The sequence below is a fragment of the Macaca mulatta genome, chromosome 7 (assembly GCF_049350105.2).
Source record: "Macaca mulatta isolate MMU2019108-1 chromosome 7, T2T-MMU8v2.0, whole genome shotgun sequence".
Taxonomy (NCBI): Eukaryota; Metazoa; Chordata; class Mammalia; order Primates; family Cercopithecidae; genus Macaca; species Macaca mulatta.
In genome coordinates, this window is record NC_133412.1 from 43,369,440 (window position 1) to 43,385,639 (window position 16,200).

The 16,200-nt window shown below is 49.0% G+C and overlaps 1 protein-coding gene across 3 annotated transcripts in view; it reads right to left on the reverse strand.

Moving 5' to 3' along the window:
• Positions 1-16,200, reverse strand: part of MEGF11 (multiple EGF like domains 11) — a 383,043-nt gene that overhangs the window by 24,219 nt on the left and 342,624 nt on the right. For all 3 annotated transcript variants that reach the window (XM_077939610.1, XM_028851053.2, XM_077939611.1), the window contains 5 exons: positions 11,314-11,434; positions 10,216-10,379; positions 8,919-9,021; positions 3,340-3,486; positions 2,849-2,983 (listed from right to left, as the gene is read on the reverse strand). In XM_077939610.1, coding sequence (XP_077795736.1) covers positions 2,849-2,983; positions 3,340-3,486; positions 8,919-9,021; positions 10,216-10,379; positions 11,314-11,434 — 670 coding nt within the window. The remainder of the gene's footprint in view (positions 1-2,848; positions 2,984-3,339; positions 3,487-8,918; positions 9,022-10,215; positions 10,380-11,313; positions 11,435-16,200) is intronic.

Below are 16,200 nucleotides of genomic sequence, written 5' to 3' on the forward strand. Positions count from 1 at the left end.
CAATAGCTTTATGTCTAAACAATGTACATGCCTTGATTAAAAAACACTTTATTGCAAAAAAAATGCTGACACAGACACAAAGTGTACACATAGTGTTGGAAACATGGCACCGACAGGCTTGCTTAAGGCAGGGTTGCCACAAACCTTTGGTTTTTTGTTTCGAGACAGAGTCTCACTACGTTGCCCAGGCTGGAGTGCAGTGGTGCAATCTTGGCTCACTGCAACCTCTTCCTCCCAGGTTCAAGCGATTCTCCTGCCTCAGCCTCCCCAGGAGCTGGGATTATGGGCACGCGCCACCATGTCCGGCTAATTTTTGTATTTTTAGTAGAGACACGGTTTCACCATGTTGGCCAGGCTGGTCTCGAACTCCTGACCTCAAGGAGTCCACCCACCTTGGCCTCCCAAAGTGCTGGGATTACAGATGTGAACCACTGCACCCAGCCAAACCTTTAATTTGTAAAAAACAAGAAGATGCAGTTTCTGTGAAGCACAATAAAACAAGGTATGCCTGTATTTAGTTCACTTAATCTTGGAATACTCTTATTATGTAGTCTCATTATTATGCCCTATCATTAACTCTGCTTTATACATGAGAAACTGAGGCAGGTTAAGTAACTTGCCCAAGGTCACACAACTAGGAAGTTGTACCGCTTGCTGGCTAAGTGCCTTTGAGCAAACCACAACACCTGTCCTAGTCTGTGTTTCCTCATCTTTGAGGTGGGAATGGGAGCCCTCACCAACTGTCCTAGGGCCATGGTTAGTAGCTGTGGCAGGCTGGCTGATTTGGGGCCCTGTGCTTCCCCGGCAGAAACCTTAGTTCCCTTCCAGGAAGTTCTGTTGCCAAGAGGGTGACATGCATCTCACCTGTTTGCAGCTCAAGCTCCAGCTTTTTGAAAAGCAGGCTGCCCAGCCTCTTTCCTACCTCTGGGAGGTACTTGATTTGGGGAACCCAACCCCAAGTCCTGGCCCTCTGTGGGGAGTAGGGTGTCAGTGCTGCTCCCCCTACCCTACCTGCAAAACGAACTCTGAGCTTCTCTAACAAGACAGTCTTATCTTTGAAGTCTTTCTCACATATATGAGGCCAAGAAATTTACCCACAGAACTGCTAATACGATCAATCTAATCCATTAATTGGTTGACTTCTTAGCTGAATCAAGAGTAAGGCAAAGAGAGGGGCAGTGGACAGAAGGGGGGCTGGTGAAAAGAAAACATCTGGTTAGATTTAATCTATGTTTAATGATTCTGCATAAGCAGTGTCTATAATTTGTAACTCGCTGGAAAGCCAGTCATTAGAAAGTGTCAGTTCAATTTTTTACAAGGTTTGAGACTTAACCAGGGCAGTTGCCATTAATAGCAAACTCTATTAGATCTATATGTGGGAAATACTCATTAGGCCAGTGGGCGATAAATCAGACAACGCAGCATCTGAGAGTTACTCCTCGGGCTGCATGGGTCCTAATTTAGACCTAGACTATCTGTATTGATGGCCGAGTCTCCTATGTTTAATAAGTAAACTTCGACATGTCAGGTTATGATTAAACCATCCTAGGAGGGCTGCAAGTAAATGAAACTGTCACATATGTTTCCCTGGGGCTCAAACTTCTCAGGACCTCAAAGCATCATGTAGTAAACTTTCTACTCAAACATATTAACAGCCCACACACTTGCAAAAATAGCCCAGCTCAGTAGTGATTATTCATCAAAAGAATGGGTTCCCCTGGGAGGTAGTGAGCGCTCAGTCAACAGAAGTATTTAAGCAGAGTCCAGATGAGATTTCTTGCATAGATGACCTTGAAGTTGCTTTTAGTCCTAAGTTTAACAGAGTGCAAGTTCTGTAACCTTGTGTTCAAACCTGTTCTGAAGGCCTCAGCCTACCTTCTAACCCCCATTGCCCACCCCCAGCTACCATATCCATCAGCTGTTCCCTGTAGCATGCCCATGTCTCTATGCTTTGCCTAAGCTGCTTCCTCTACACAGAATGCTTTTCTTCCTTTTCCACCTTTCAAGCTAAGGCCCAGCTGAAGTCCTGCATGGTCCATGGAGCCTTCCCCCAAATCTATACTGTCTCGTCCTAAGAAAGCCAGGGATGGCAATAGGCAATGATGTGTGGAGGCAGCTCCCACCTTCTCACTGGTTGTTCAATATTTGGGAATTTTGTGAATGATGTTAAATCATTGGTACCTTGAAATCAGCCATGGTAGGAATATTTATATTTTTAAAATCTGCAGATGTTACAGATCAGGGTTTTTCCCCCACACAGAACTGGCAGGGCAGAACACCAATGCAAATAAGCTTTATATTGCTTTTCAACTCCTGCTGAGTGGTAGCAGTTCTTGGAGTTGGTATTGTGAAGGATTCTGAGGTCAAATTAGGAAAGCATGTGGGGAGGGATTAGGGATGGTGGCCTGAATATGACACGGAGAAGGGCTTGGAAGTTGCCATCTCCAGCCCAAGCCAGAGCCAACTCCTCTGCACTCCCACAGCATTCTCTGCCCTTTACCTTTGGCACTCGGCACAGACCACATGGTGCCACTTCTGATGTAGATCTCCTCTATGCTTAAGTCACTTTTCATCCCTTTAGCATGCATATTGGAATCAGAATTTGTTTCTGCCACTTGCTAGCTACGATATCACAGATAAAGCATTTCACCTCTGAGCCTGTTAACTGCGTTAGGGCCTTTGTCTCATGCCATGTGGGGCAGTTCTCATAAAGGCAGCCCAAGTCCTGAAGAGGGAAGGAGCTACCTTTACAGAGTATGATGAAAATCCCTAAGCCCTTCCTTCCCTGCCACTTTCCTTCCAGAACCTCTCACCTCCCTGCCCTGTACCATCCTACTGGAGACAGTACCTTGGTTGCAGAGAGCTCCAGAGAATCCTGGGAGGCACTCACAGATGCCGCTGACATGGTGGCAGGGCCCGCTGCTGTGCACACAGAGGGGGCATGGCTGGGCGCAGCTGTGGCCGTAGAACCCAGGGTCACAGACTGAGGGTAAAGGGAAGATGGTGGTCAGCAGCCCAATAGACCCCAGCCAGCCTAGCTACCCTTCCTGTTCCACACTTCTCAAAAACATAGGGAGACCTGCATCCTTCCCGCATCTTGGAGGGTGCATCCCTTTCTGCAGAGAAGAGCTGTGGTGTGGCCCTGTTTCCACTGAGTAGCTGGGCTGGGCCCCAAACCTGGGGACAGAGCAGCCAGTGCAGAGAGAGGAGACTAGAGGGAAGGAAGAGATGGGGGCTGATTTAAGAGCCCAGCCTCTGTCAGGCCAGGGCTAGTTCTAGTTGGGAGGGCTAGGGAGGATGAGCCCTCTGAATTTTTCGGGGTCAGGGGATCAGCCTTACTTCTCTGGCATAAGGGTCCTCGGAAGCCAGGGGCACACTCGCAGCTTCCATCCTCTGGGGAGCAGGAGCCTCCATTCTCACAGCTGCAGGAGACAGAGCAGTTGGGGCCCCAGCGGCCAGATGGACACGTGCTGTCACAGCGGATGCCTGTGGGCCAGAGGCAGACTCAGGTCAGTGGTAAGAGAGGTGAGGGCAGAGGGAAAAATGGAGGGAAGGGGGACAGTGCAGTATGAAGAGGTAGAGGCAGCATAGTGCATCCAGGAATGTAGAGGAGAAACTCAGCTGAGGCTTGGCTGGTCATGGAGGATTTTCAGGAAGAAGTGATGTCCAGAGTTTAAAAGTCAAGGAGGAATTGACCAAGCAAATGAAATTGTATGTACAAAGAGCAGGAGGCAGGAGAAAGAATCATGTCTTGAAAGAAATTGCAAATAGTGAGTGTGGTTGAACCACAAAGTGCAAAATGGGGTACGGCAAGAGATGAGATTGTGGGAGTAAGAAGGGACCAGATCACAAGGGCCTCTTCTGTATGGCATTCAAGAACAGGACCAGGAGAAACCAACTATGGGCAAGTAAGTGCCAGCTGGGAGTGAGCCATATGCCCACGCACATTAGCCCAGGAGCTACTGGTGCTGCTGGGTCCCTGCCAGCCCACCCAGGGAGGGGCTCAGAGAGTAGGTGGGGTCTCTGCAGATTCTTCTGACCAGACTCCTCAGCGCAGTATGTGTATCATTCATGCACACATACAATAGAAACCAGTGCTTTGCAAAAATTACATTTACTGTCACTATGTATGATGGACTCTGATGTTTTCTCTGTACTATGATGTATTCTATTTCAGTTTTTAAAATGCCAGTTGTAACCCAACAATTTGATTTAGTGAACCTCAGTTTGACAGTGGCCTATGGGGGAATGGATGGAATTTCTCAATAAGAAAAAGGAACAAAGTCTATAATAGTTTTTTTGGGCTCAGGTAGAGGAAATGTGTGTTAGGTTCCCTACAGCCTGAAGGCGAAGAAGGAAGTTTAAAAGGCCTGAGGCTGGATGCCCCAACTCTGGGGTAGGTTTTCTTCCCAGGCAGAAAGGCTTCCATTCTGACATGCATTAGAGAAATGGAACATATGAGCCCAGGAGATTGGCTTGGCTTCAGAAGGTGAGTATCAGAGGCTCAGAGAGGGGCAGAATTAGTTGAAAAATCATGTCTAACTTGTTATAAGGACAGCGATTGTGGGAAAGAGAAAGAAAGAGGAGAAAGACACTTGTGCCCAGTGAACAGAGCCAGCCCTAGCAGCAGCATGAGAGCAGTGGGACCAATTTGGAGGCAGACTGGAATTGTACAAGCCCACCTGGGCTGTCGAGGAGAGGGGAGGGAGGGTGGAACCACTGGAGAGGGGAGAGGGAGGGGCATGCAACAGGCTTTACTCATCCTCCTGTTCCTCAGTCTAGCCCAGCATCTGCGCTCCCTCCCTGTAGTGTCTCAGTTTTGCAGTAGGGTAGAGGCTTCAGATGCCACTCTCTGGGAGATGGTTGCAGGTGGGTAGGTGGGGGGTGGGCGGGGGGGCAAGTGGTTTCCTCCCCAGGGAATGGGATCTGGCAGCCATATTTTACCCATTGACAGGGGTCTCTCCCAGTGGTGTTTCAGGTGCCCAAGAGGTGAACCCTGGACAGGCATCATAGATTGACTAAAGGGAGTTTGGGAAAGTGGAAACCATAAAACTGTTCAAAGTTTTGGATCCATCTTCAAGTTTCTCCTTTTCCTGGGCATAACAAAGCTGTGATCTGCCATAAGGCTTTTTTTTTTTTTTTGAGACGGGGTCTCACTCTATCACCCAGGTGGGAGTACAGTCACCCAGGTGGGAGTGCAGTCACCCAGGTGGGAGTGCAGTGGCATGATCTCAGCTCACAGCACTCTCTGCATCCCAAGTTCAAGCAATTCTCCTGCCTCAGCCTCCCGAGTAGCTGGGATTATAGGTGTGAGCCACCACAGCTGGCTAGCTTTTGTATTTTTACTAGAGACGGGGTTCCTCCATGTTGGCCAGGCTGGTCTTAAACTTCTGATCTCAAGTGATCTGCCCACCCCAGCCTCCCAAAGTTCTGGGATTACAGTCATGAGCCACTGCACCAGCCTAGGACTTCTTTTGCCTGTGGTTGTTGGAAACCCAGGATTCAGACCACAGGCCTAGGGACTGTTCCTTGCACTGAGGTGGAGCTTTGCTGCCTACAGGGCCTCCAATTCCACTGCACACCAAGCACTCTGCCAGCTGACCAAGGCACATGTGTCACACATAGACACTGCTCTTTCCTGAAACTATAGGTATTACTGTGTTCATAAAACACAGATGTGAAAGCACCACTGAATTCATGGCAGCTGGTTGCTATTGTGTTTATCCTAGCCAATGGCCATTAAAAGTATAGCTACTCTCATTGTGGAATCCTTAGTGTTTTCATGTCACAAGCGGTCCTCGTTTATGGAGATTGAGAACCATGAGTGTACCATGTTTATTCTCAGACTGTAAGTGTCTGCAAAGTCCCACTGGGTTCTAGGACTTGGCAGTTATTATATTCTGGGCCTGTTTCCGTGGGATTGGGGCTCCTGTTTGTGGTGGTTCTATATGTCCCAAGACCTTCTTGGAGCTTAAGACATGGGATCTAAGTGGAAAGAAGGGTCAAGGATTTCCCCATACGGAGTGCCCAGTTCCAGAAGCGACTTACTGATACGATCAAAGGGGCTGGCCTTGGCCTTGTGGGAGGCTCCCAGCTATAGTTTCTGAAGAAGCAGCTTCAGTTACCTTCCTGGGCCCCAGTTTTCCCCACAGTTGGATAGGGATAGTCTCCCTCAGAGGTCCTTTCCTTTCTTACTCTAGGGAATCCCCTTACTTTATTTTTCAGGAATCTTCCCCACCCCCACATCTATATTGGTGGGTAAACCTAGGCTAGGGATCCATACATGATGATCTCTGGTTCATGCAATGAAGCCAGTAGCCACTCAGCATCCCATATCCTTCAGGGTCCGTTTCAGGTCCTTCAGGGTCCATTCCTTCCCCAGGAAGCTTTCTTGGATGTCTGCCCAGGGAGACAAGCATCTCTTTGATAACCAGCAGCATACAGCTTTGTCTGTACCTGTTACTTGAAAGCTTCATACACATGAGTCCTGTTTCCCCTGCCAGCAATGTGAAGACAGGGACCATGGCTTACTGACACTTCTGACTTTGCTTACCTAGGTGCTCCTCATGGACAGGATGCCATCTTGGTCATTTTTGCATCTTTGGTGCCCAGCACAGTGTTTGGCACACAGTAGGTACTCAGAAACTTTTGCTTTTTACCATTTACTGCTGAGTTTGGTAATTGCTTGAGTCAATAAATGCTAGTTGATTGAATAAATGGTTCCCCCTTAAGATACAATCCTGAGTCTCTCATCCTATTGGCCCCAATGTCCTGAGACCCCAGACAACTCCTTTTCCTTATCTGTGGCATGAGAAGGTTGGAGGAGATAAAGTCTCCCCCACTTTAAGGGGAAAAATCATGAATGGTTATAGGCCAACTTCTTCCAGTTTATTTCAATAAACATTTAATAAGCACATATTATGTGCAGGGCAAGATGAATAAGACAAAATGCCAGTTATCAGTAAGCCTATGGCTTATGAGGGTAAAGGGAAGACATGAGCACATCTCCGGGCAGCCCCAAACCTGTGCCGAGCCAAGGAATGAGCAATGTGCCAGGGACTGGGAGATTAGGCACAGATTTTTCTTGAGGCAGAGGTGAGTGGGGAGGGCTCAGTGGGAGGCCCATCTCTGTCTCTCATTGGCCCCCTTCTACATGACAAACCTCAGGACATCAATTGCTTCTTTGAAAAGACTTCAGGACCACATTTGGGGAAATTAGGTTTAGAACAGCAGAGGCCTTGCTGAAAGATTGTTCACCAAAGACAGAATTTTTAAGCACTAGATGTCATTAAAATCTTAATCGGCTCACTCAAAATTAAGGCAATGAAAAATTAAAGTTGATTTCCACTTGGCTTCTGCTGAGATTCTAGGGTGCCAGTGACCAGGGTGGAGCCTTATTCTTTACTGAGGGGCAGGAGCCAGCAGGGCAGGGGAAGCCAGACCAGAGATACTGCAGAGGAAGCAATGTCCCTGGCTCTTGGCTGCTTAGAAACTTTCTGGTTATGAACACAGGCTGTGCAGCAACCTGGTGTTAATTATTAATCTGATAATCTACACTGCCAGAAATGACTATTATTTTTTTCTCTTTGCTGCTCATCACCTTGGGACTGGCTAGTAAGTTCACTCCTGAAATGCTTATTAAGCACTTCCTGTGTTCATGGCCTACTTTTACTGAGCACTTACTATGTGCCAGGCACTATTAGCACTTTATAGGTAGTAACTCATTTAAGCTTCAAAACAACCCTGTAGTTGCAAGGATAATTATCTGTATTTTAGGGATGGAGAGTTCAGGCCCTGAGAGGTTAGACAACTTGCCCAAGGTCATAAACCCCAGCAGTCTGGCTCTAGAGCTGGGTTCTTAACAACCATGTTATCCATATCTCTGTGGCAGGCAGTGGATACAATGGTGAATAAGGCATATGCCTCCATAGAGCTGATGGCCACATTAGGGAGGCAGATGATAAACAGTTACCACAATTATCATTGAACTCTGATTTAAGTACCACAATAGGAAAAATGTAGGGTAGAAGAATTAATAAAGGGGATGCTTTTGTCTTGGTCAGGTGGGGGGTAGGTATCATAGCGGGGCAGTGCCTTCCTAGAGGAAGAAAGCTTTACATTGAAATCTGGTAGACAAGGAGTTATCAGGTGAAAAAGGGAAGGAAATGATCCAGGCAGAGGGAATGGCATGTACAACGGCCTGGAGTCAGGAAGGTGGTTGGCTCCCTGAAGCAGCAGACTGTGGCCCTGGTGGCTGGAATGTAGTGAGCCACAGAGTGAGCAGAGCGAGGTGGAGGAGTCAGGCAGAGCCAGATCCCATGGGCCCTGGGCCATGGTAAGGATTTAAAGTTTTATATAAGAGTCGTGGGAAGCCATTGAGGCATTCTGAACAGAGACTGAAATGGCAGGTCTGAGTTTGAAAAGTTGACTCTGGCCACCAGGTGCAGAATGAATGCAGCCGGGCAAGATCGGAGTCCAAGGCAGTGCCAGATGCGGGATGGTGCCCAGCAGACCGTGTGGTGGCAGTGGGATGGAGAGAAGTAGATGGATTCACCTTGTATTAGGAGGCAGGCTGACAGGATAGATATAAGGAGCAGAATTCTGAGACTGGACTAAGGAGAAAGACCCTTGTCCCCTTCTCCATCATATTCTCTAGATTGAGCACTTAGACCCACCATATGTCAGCTTTTGACCTACTGGACTCCAGTGCCTTGGACAGAGCTTATACCTAATAGATATTCAATAAATACTTGAATTAAATGGAATGGAGAACTGGAACCCAGAGCAGATAAAGGGAAAGATGCATATTCAGGGATCAAGAAGAAAGGTATTGAAGAAGAAAGAACGGTCAAGAGAAGTAGAATACCAAGAACCCAGTTTCACAGTACCTGGGTGGTGGCACAGCAAGGGAAGGTTACCTGTCCATCCGGCCAGGCAGCAGCAGTGGCCTGTGACAGGGTCACATCCATCAGCATGGCTGCAGTCACAGTGTTCACTGCAGTTCAGCCCAAATGTGCCATCCTGTGGAGAAGACAGGGAGAGAAAAATGATCAGACCCAAACTTCCAGAGGTTTGTGTTACTTCTATGGATCTTTTCTTTAATTTTTACTTTCGGAGGGTCCAGTGAGATCTACTGGATCTGGATGACAAAACTGAGCCAGAACCCCACAGGGATGTAGGGAGACTGGGGCTGGGGCACAATGGGGACACGTTTTGTAAGTGGGAATCAACACAGCCATGAAGACACTCTGAAGAATTATTTGGCTGCATTAACAGGAGTATGAGGTTGGGAGGGAGGGTGATACTCCTGCTGTACTTTTCGGTGGTCAAGCTCAAAGGCCTGTAATGATCATTAACTAAAATTGTAAATGAAAGTGCACTTTGCAAATTGTAACACATTGATCACATGTGAGGAATGACTATGATTTATTATTTGTTGCTGGGGAAGAAGGTAGTCACCAATTCTTATATGCTCATTAGGTATCAAAAGCCTCATATACCTCATTTTTCTTAATCCTCACAGCAATTCCATGATATGATTCCATTATATTCCCACTTTAAAGATGAGAAACAAGGTTAGAGAGGTGAAGTAACATGCTCAAGGTTACAAAGGATGTGACAAAGCCAAGATTTGAACTCAGGATTGCAGGACTCCAAATTACTCATTAAGGAGTGCATTGCTCACTTATCCAACAATATATCAATGGGTTTAACTTATTTGTATCTCAGACCTATAAGATCCAGTGATTAAGTCTGGGTGGTTATTGTTGAACAGTGCTTGCTTTAGTCGCCACACACTCTGATCATAAAAGTACAGACTGTTGGAACCAGAAGGAAGCTCAGACATTATCTACCAAGGAATGGCAAGTCTCGTGGATTAGTAAGGGTTGTCTTATAGCACTGGGTTGTGAAGGAATCTGAAGCTGCATTTGAGCTCGAGTGCCAGTCAATAGTGTTTACCAAGAGCAACACGGGAAAAGTGATGCCATGTCACCACATCTGCCAAGTATTTGCCATTTTATAGATGAGAGGGATGAGGGCCAAAGTAGTAAAATAGCCACAGAGAAGTTAGGACTAGGACTGTAACCTAAATCTAAGTGTCCCATCACCTAGCTTAGTGCTTTTCTCTGTGCACTCTTGTGGACAAACTAACACCAGGGAAAGGGCGTGAGAGAATGCTAAGCCCAACCTGTCCCTCCCCACCCTGGCACTCACCGGGCAAGGCAGCTCACAGGTGTCTCCCAGCCAGCCAGGGGTGCAGGAACAGGAGCCATCTATGGGGCTGCAGGCTGCCCCATTGGCACAGGTGCAGCTCTCGTTGCAGTTCAGGCCCCATGTCCCACTGGGACACGGCAGGGTGCAGTCCAGGCCCTGCCACCCTGAGGGGAGGGAAAGGGACTGTCACTTCTCCGGGTCCAGTGTGTCTTTTTGCCCACTCCCCCTAGCTCTACACACAGCATCCCACCCAAACCACTGCTTTCCTGAGGGCTGGGTTAGAACACACATTCCACACACAGTTCAGAAATTCAACAGAGCTGTTAGGAGAGCTGGGGCTAGAACCCAGGTCTCCTGCCTCTGGGTGCTCACTGTTTGTGCTCCAGGCAGATGATCCTACCTGGAACAGGTACCACCTCAGGTGGGGAGTGCTGTCTCTGCCCAGGCTGGAGTCTGGCAGCTTAACTCAGGGCCCTCTGTTTGAGGGACAGCTGATTCTCCATTTTTAGGCTGGTCACTGGCCTCTTTGCCTACTGCATCATTTCTCCCCTTCTCCCCTTCCCCGCTTCCCTGTTTGTGATGGGGGCTGGCCCCTGCGGGATGCATATCCCAGGATTCTCGTCAGCTGGCTCCCAGCTGGGCTGCATGTGGGAGACCTGCCCACAGACTGGAGAGTGGAAGCAGGAGAGATAGGTGTGTCCTTTTTTTCTTTCTCTGTCTGGGGCCTCAGGCGGTGGCGCAGCCCCCTCTTTCTATGTCTCAGTGCCTACCAGGTACCCTTCACTCCCAGGCTCTGGGAACTCTTTCTTTTGTTCCTCCAACCCTAGGAGCGATAGCAGCTTCTCCCACAGGTATTAATGTCTGGGTTGCATACCTTCCCTGTGTGCTCTTCAGCTCTTTGAACATTGCAATGAATCCCCTCATTACATTCCTGCTATTGAAGTTCCTGGTATGGGTTTCCTTGCCTGGAACCCAACCAATATAGGCTTCCTGACCTTGCATGTGGGTGGGGCTGGGACAGCCCCACCTCAGCTGGCAGCACCACCTGGGCAGTGTGCTCATATGTGGGGGATGAGCTTGGGGGAGAGGGCACATTACCTTCCTTGCAGGTACAGGAGCCATCTACTGGGGAGCAGGTGCCACCATTGTTACAGCTACAGATGGACGAGCAGTTGGGGCCGTAGGTCCCTGCTGCACAGGAAACGGCACAGACCTCTCCCTGGAAAGGGAGGGGTTGAATTTTGGATCAAAGATTGCTCCACGTTGGATGGCTGTGGTAGGCAGGATAATGACCCCTGCTGCCCCCAACATGTTCATGTCCTAATCCCTGGGATCTGTGAATATGTTACCTTACATGGCATAAAGGGACTTTGCAGGTGTGATTAAGGACCTGGAGATGGGGAGAATGTCGGGGGTTATCCAGGTGGGCCCAATATAATCACGAGTACTTCAGAGTAAAAGATGACCAAAGAAGGTAGGTCAGAGAGATACACCATGAGAAGCCCTCCACCCGCCTGTGCTGACTTTGAAGATGGAGGAAGGGGCCAGGAGCTGAGGAATGCAGTGGCCTCTAGCATCTGGGATCAGCAGCTCTTTTACAGTTAGCAAGAAAATGAGGGCCTCAGTCCTGCAACCAGAGGAGCTGAATCTGCCAACAACATGAGTGAGCAGGAAATAGACCCTCTCCTAAAGCTTCCAGGAAGGAACACGGCCTGCCGGCACCTGGGCTTCAGCCTCATGAAACCCATACCAGACTTCTGACCTTCAGGACTGTCAGATAATAAATTAGTGCTGTTTGAAGCCACTAAGTTGTGATTTTTTACAGCAGTAATGGAAAACTAATATAACCGTTTTCAGTTATTGGAGGGGTCAGGCCTCCAGACCACAAATCTAGAGGACCTTGACCCCAAAGTCTGTATTAGGTTGAAGCAGCACCAAGTCTAACCCGTTGTCTCCCAATCTGATTTCTCACCCACAACCCCATGACACGAGTAGTAATATCCTATCCGTATTTGCCTGAGCCTCAGAGAAGTTAAATGTAAATGATAGCTCATGCATATTGAGACCTTTCTCAATATCGTGTAACACACACACCATCTCATTTAATTGTCACAGCACTCACACGAGATAGAAGCTACTGCCTCAGCATTATTCTCACCTAACAGATAACTGCATGGAGAAGTTACTTAACTCTGCCAAGGTCACAGAACTAAACCCAGTTGCTCCTTGTTGGAACCCAGGCTGGCTGCTTAACCATTACATTACCGGGGATCCTAAACTGGCTGCCCTGGAAAACATTCTGAGATAGAGATTAGTGAGCTCTTGAGAACAATCCCGATGAGGGAGGTGGTCAAGGCTGAGGAAAAGTTGAACCGAGGCACAGTTACAGTAACTTCTGCTGATCTGGCAGGAAGCTCTGAAGCTGAGATGACCCCTGGAGTTGTCCCACATGGGGGAAAAGGAGGGAAATCCTTTATGCCCCCATCAATCACTGGCCATCCACTGGGATGGGGGAAGGGGCCATGACTCCTCAGGTGAGTCAGCTGACTTCAAAGGCAGTGTCTATAGAGGGCCTCACCTGGGAGCCACTAACTTTCCGGCAGCTGGAGAAGAAAGTGCTTCTGTCCTGAGGGGTGAATCTGGGCATCCACTCTACCGGTAAGTGGGTACGCTGTTAGCTCCAGTAAGGAATTTGGAGGAGGGGCAAGTTACAGGGTAGGGAGACCAGGAATGGAGGTTTCAGAGGCGTTGAGTGGTGGGAGCATTCAGTTAATCAGAAGAGTAGGGTAAAGGGGATGCAGATGGGAAGAGGGGTGTGGACGAGAGTGCAGAGAAGTATGAGCTGGGAATGCTCCAGGGGCGGCTGAAGGGTGGAGTGAAGGAGATAGGCAGAAGGGGGGCTGGGAGCCTAGAATGCCAGGGGAGGGAGTTCGGACTTTCTTCCCTGGGTCCCCCAGGACATGCTTCCCCACTTAGGAACCTACTGTGGTGCTGTCTACGCTGGAGCAAGTGGTTGCTGGATGTTGACTTCCCACCTCCGGCCCCTAGGGAGTGTCTCCAGCCAGCGTCTTAGGCCTTACGCCAAAGCTTCCCGTGGGAATCCTGGTAATAAATCTGGGCCCCACTAGCTGTGTGACACCGGATATGTACTGCCCCTCTCTGAGTCTCAGTTCCCGCATCTCTAAAATGACAGGCGTGGCATAGAGGAGCTCCCTTCTCAACTCTAAGGGTCCAGGCATCTGGCTTCACTCCTATGTGGGCCACAGAGAGACCCGCGGGTGTGGGTCTTTGCCACAGAGAAGTTCCTCTCCAGCCCTTTTCTGCTTCTGTCCCACCCTCGGAGTCAGGGAGTGTGAAGTTCTATCCCAAAGGCCCCACGGTTCCTGCTCTTTCCCCCGCTAGTCCCCAGCAGGCCTGACCAGCTGGAGTCTGTCAGCTTTCCTATTACCCAGAAAACTCCAATTTCTCCAAGATAATAAATAGCACATAAGAATCTGTTTAACCTCTGAGGGTCTTGGCCTGGGTGCAGACCGTGGGCACAGCGTATGCCTGTCTGCCTGAATCTGCTGTCAGAGAGAAGGGGTTTCTCTCCCAGAGTCCTCATTAGTGTCCCCAATCCTGATCCCCCTGCAAGGCCTCAAGTTGCCTGTGAGCCCTGTTGCGGGTCTACTGATGGGGCTCAGAGAGGCCTCCTGCCCTGGCCCTGATCCATGGGACAGGATGCCGGGAGCCCAGCTTGACACATCTGCTCCCAACAATGCTGTGTCAGTTTTCTCCCAGAGAAGCCTACGCCTGGTCTTTGCAGCAGTCCTGGGAGGCCACCAGGCTGAGGTGACTTTCTGCTTCCCAGAGAAGAAAAGGGAGAGTCAGAGAGGGGCAGTGGCTTATCCAGAACCCCCGGTGTGTTAGTGCCAGTGAAGGTGAAGGAGAAAGAACCAGATCTTCCATCCTGAGAGGCAATAGGGGTGAGGGAACAGAGGGTGGACTCTGGTACCATCCTGCTTTCACAGCTTATTCACCGTGTGACCATAGGCAATTTACTAAACCCCCTGAGCCTCAGTTCCCACATCTGTTAAATGGAATTGAAATGTCTCCTTTTCACAGGATTAAGAGGATTAAATTAATTATCATTTGTGTAGTAGTTAGAATAGTGCCTGATGGGTAGAAAGCACTATACAAGCTATTAGTGCTAAGATATACCATCTCTTAGGGAAAGAATACACAAAATCCTCCTAGGTTTAAATTTAAGAAGGAAGTTCTGGAGGAGAGATCCACTTCTCAATTAAAAAATGCCAGCCCTGAAGGAGAGGAGGCAGGGTGGGTACCCGCGGCAGGGGGGTTGGGGAGAGTCCTGACTCCATGCCCCTTGTTTACCTTTTTATCACCTTCTCTGGGCTGGCTCCCTGTTCCCCCTCACAGCTGACACAGGCTGGAACTTTTATCACCACACACTACAGGTATGGTCTTGGAGGACGGAATGACCATTCCCTGAGGGCCACTGTTCCAAACACTTTGCATTTGTCAGATCCTCTGACATTGTGAAATATGTATTAGGTCTTCATCCAGTTTCCCGCCAAGCAACTCCTGGAATCCTTAGAATCTCCAAAGTGAGGTTTTTTTGTTTTTTTTTTTGTTTTGTTTTTGTTTTTTGTTTTTACCCCCGAGACGGAGTTTCGCTCTTGTTGCCCAGGCTGGAGTGCAGTGGTGTGATCTCGGCTCACCGCAACCTCCACCTCCCGGTTCAAGCGATTCTCCTGCCTCAGCCTCCTGGTAGCTGAGATTACAGGCATGCACCACCACGCCCAGTTAATTTTTGTGTTTTTGGTAGAGACGGGGTTTCTCCATGTTGGTCAGGCTGGTCTCGAACTCCCGACCTCAGGTGATCCACCCACCTTGGCCTCCCAAAGTGCTGGGGTTACAGGTGTGAGCCACTGCACCTGGCCAAAAGTGAGGTCGTTTTGTATGCTAATGACTGATGGCTGCTTCAGGATGGGGACTGGTCACCAGAAAGGCCAAGGCAGGATTAGAAAGTTGGGACGTACAGCCCCACCCACTGAAGGGGGAAGGTATAAGGAAGAGGGGCTAAAGGTTGAGTTGATCACCCAAGGCCAGCAAGGTAACCAATGATTCCCATGTAACGAAGTCTCCATAAAAACTCTAAAGGACAGGGTTTGGAGAGCTTCTGGATAGCTGAACATACGGAGGTTCCGGGAAGGTTGTACACCTGGAGAGGGCATGGAAGTTCCACACCCCTTCCCACATGTTTTGCCCTCTGTATCTTTTCATCCATATCCTTTGTAATATCCTTGATAATAAACTGGTAAATGTGTTTCCCTGAATTCTGTGAACCTCTCTAGCAAATTAATCGAACCCAAGGGGGGAGTTGCAGGAAACCTGATTTATAGCCTGTCAGTTAGAAGCACAGGCAAGGCCAGGCGTGATGGCTCACACCTGTAATCCCAGCACTTTGGGAGGTTGAGGCAGGCGGATCACAAGGTCAGGAGATTGAGATCATTGTGGCCAACATGGTGAAATCCCGTCTTTACTAAAATACAAAAAAATTAGCTGGGCGTGGTGGTGCCCGCCTGTAGTCCCAGCTACTTGGGAGGCTGAGGCAGGGGAATCGCTTAAACCTGGGAGGCAGAGATTGCAGTGAGCCGAGGTCATGCCACTGCACTCCAGTCTGGGTGACAGAGCAAGACTCCGTCTCAAGAGGAAAAAAAAAAAAAAAACACACACACACACACAGGCAAACAGCCTGGAGCTTGTGACTGGCATCTGAAGGCAGGAAGGGGAGCAGTCTAGGGCCCTAAGCCCTCCACCTGTGGGATCTGACGCTATCTCCAGATAGATAGTGTCAGAATTGAATTGGAGGGCACCCAGCTGATGTCTGCTGCAGAACTGATTGATTGCTTGTTGCTGGGGAGAAATCCCCACACATTGGTCACAGAAGTCTTCTGTGTTGATTGTTGTTGAGTGGGAGAA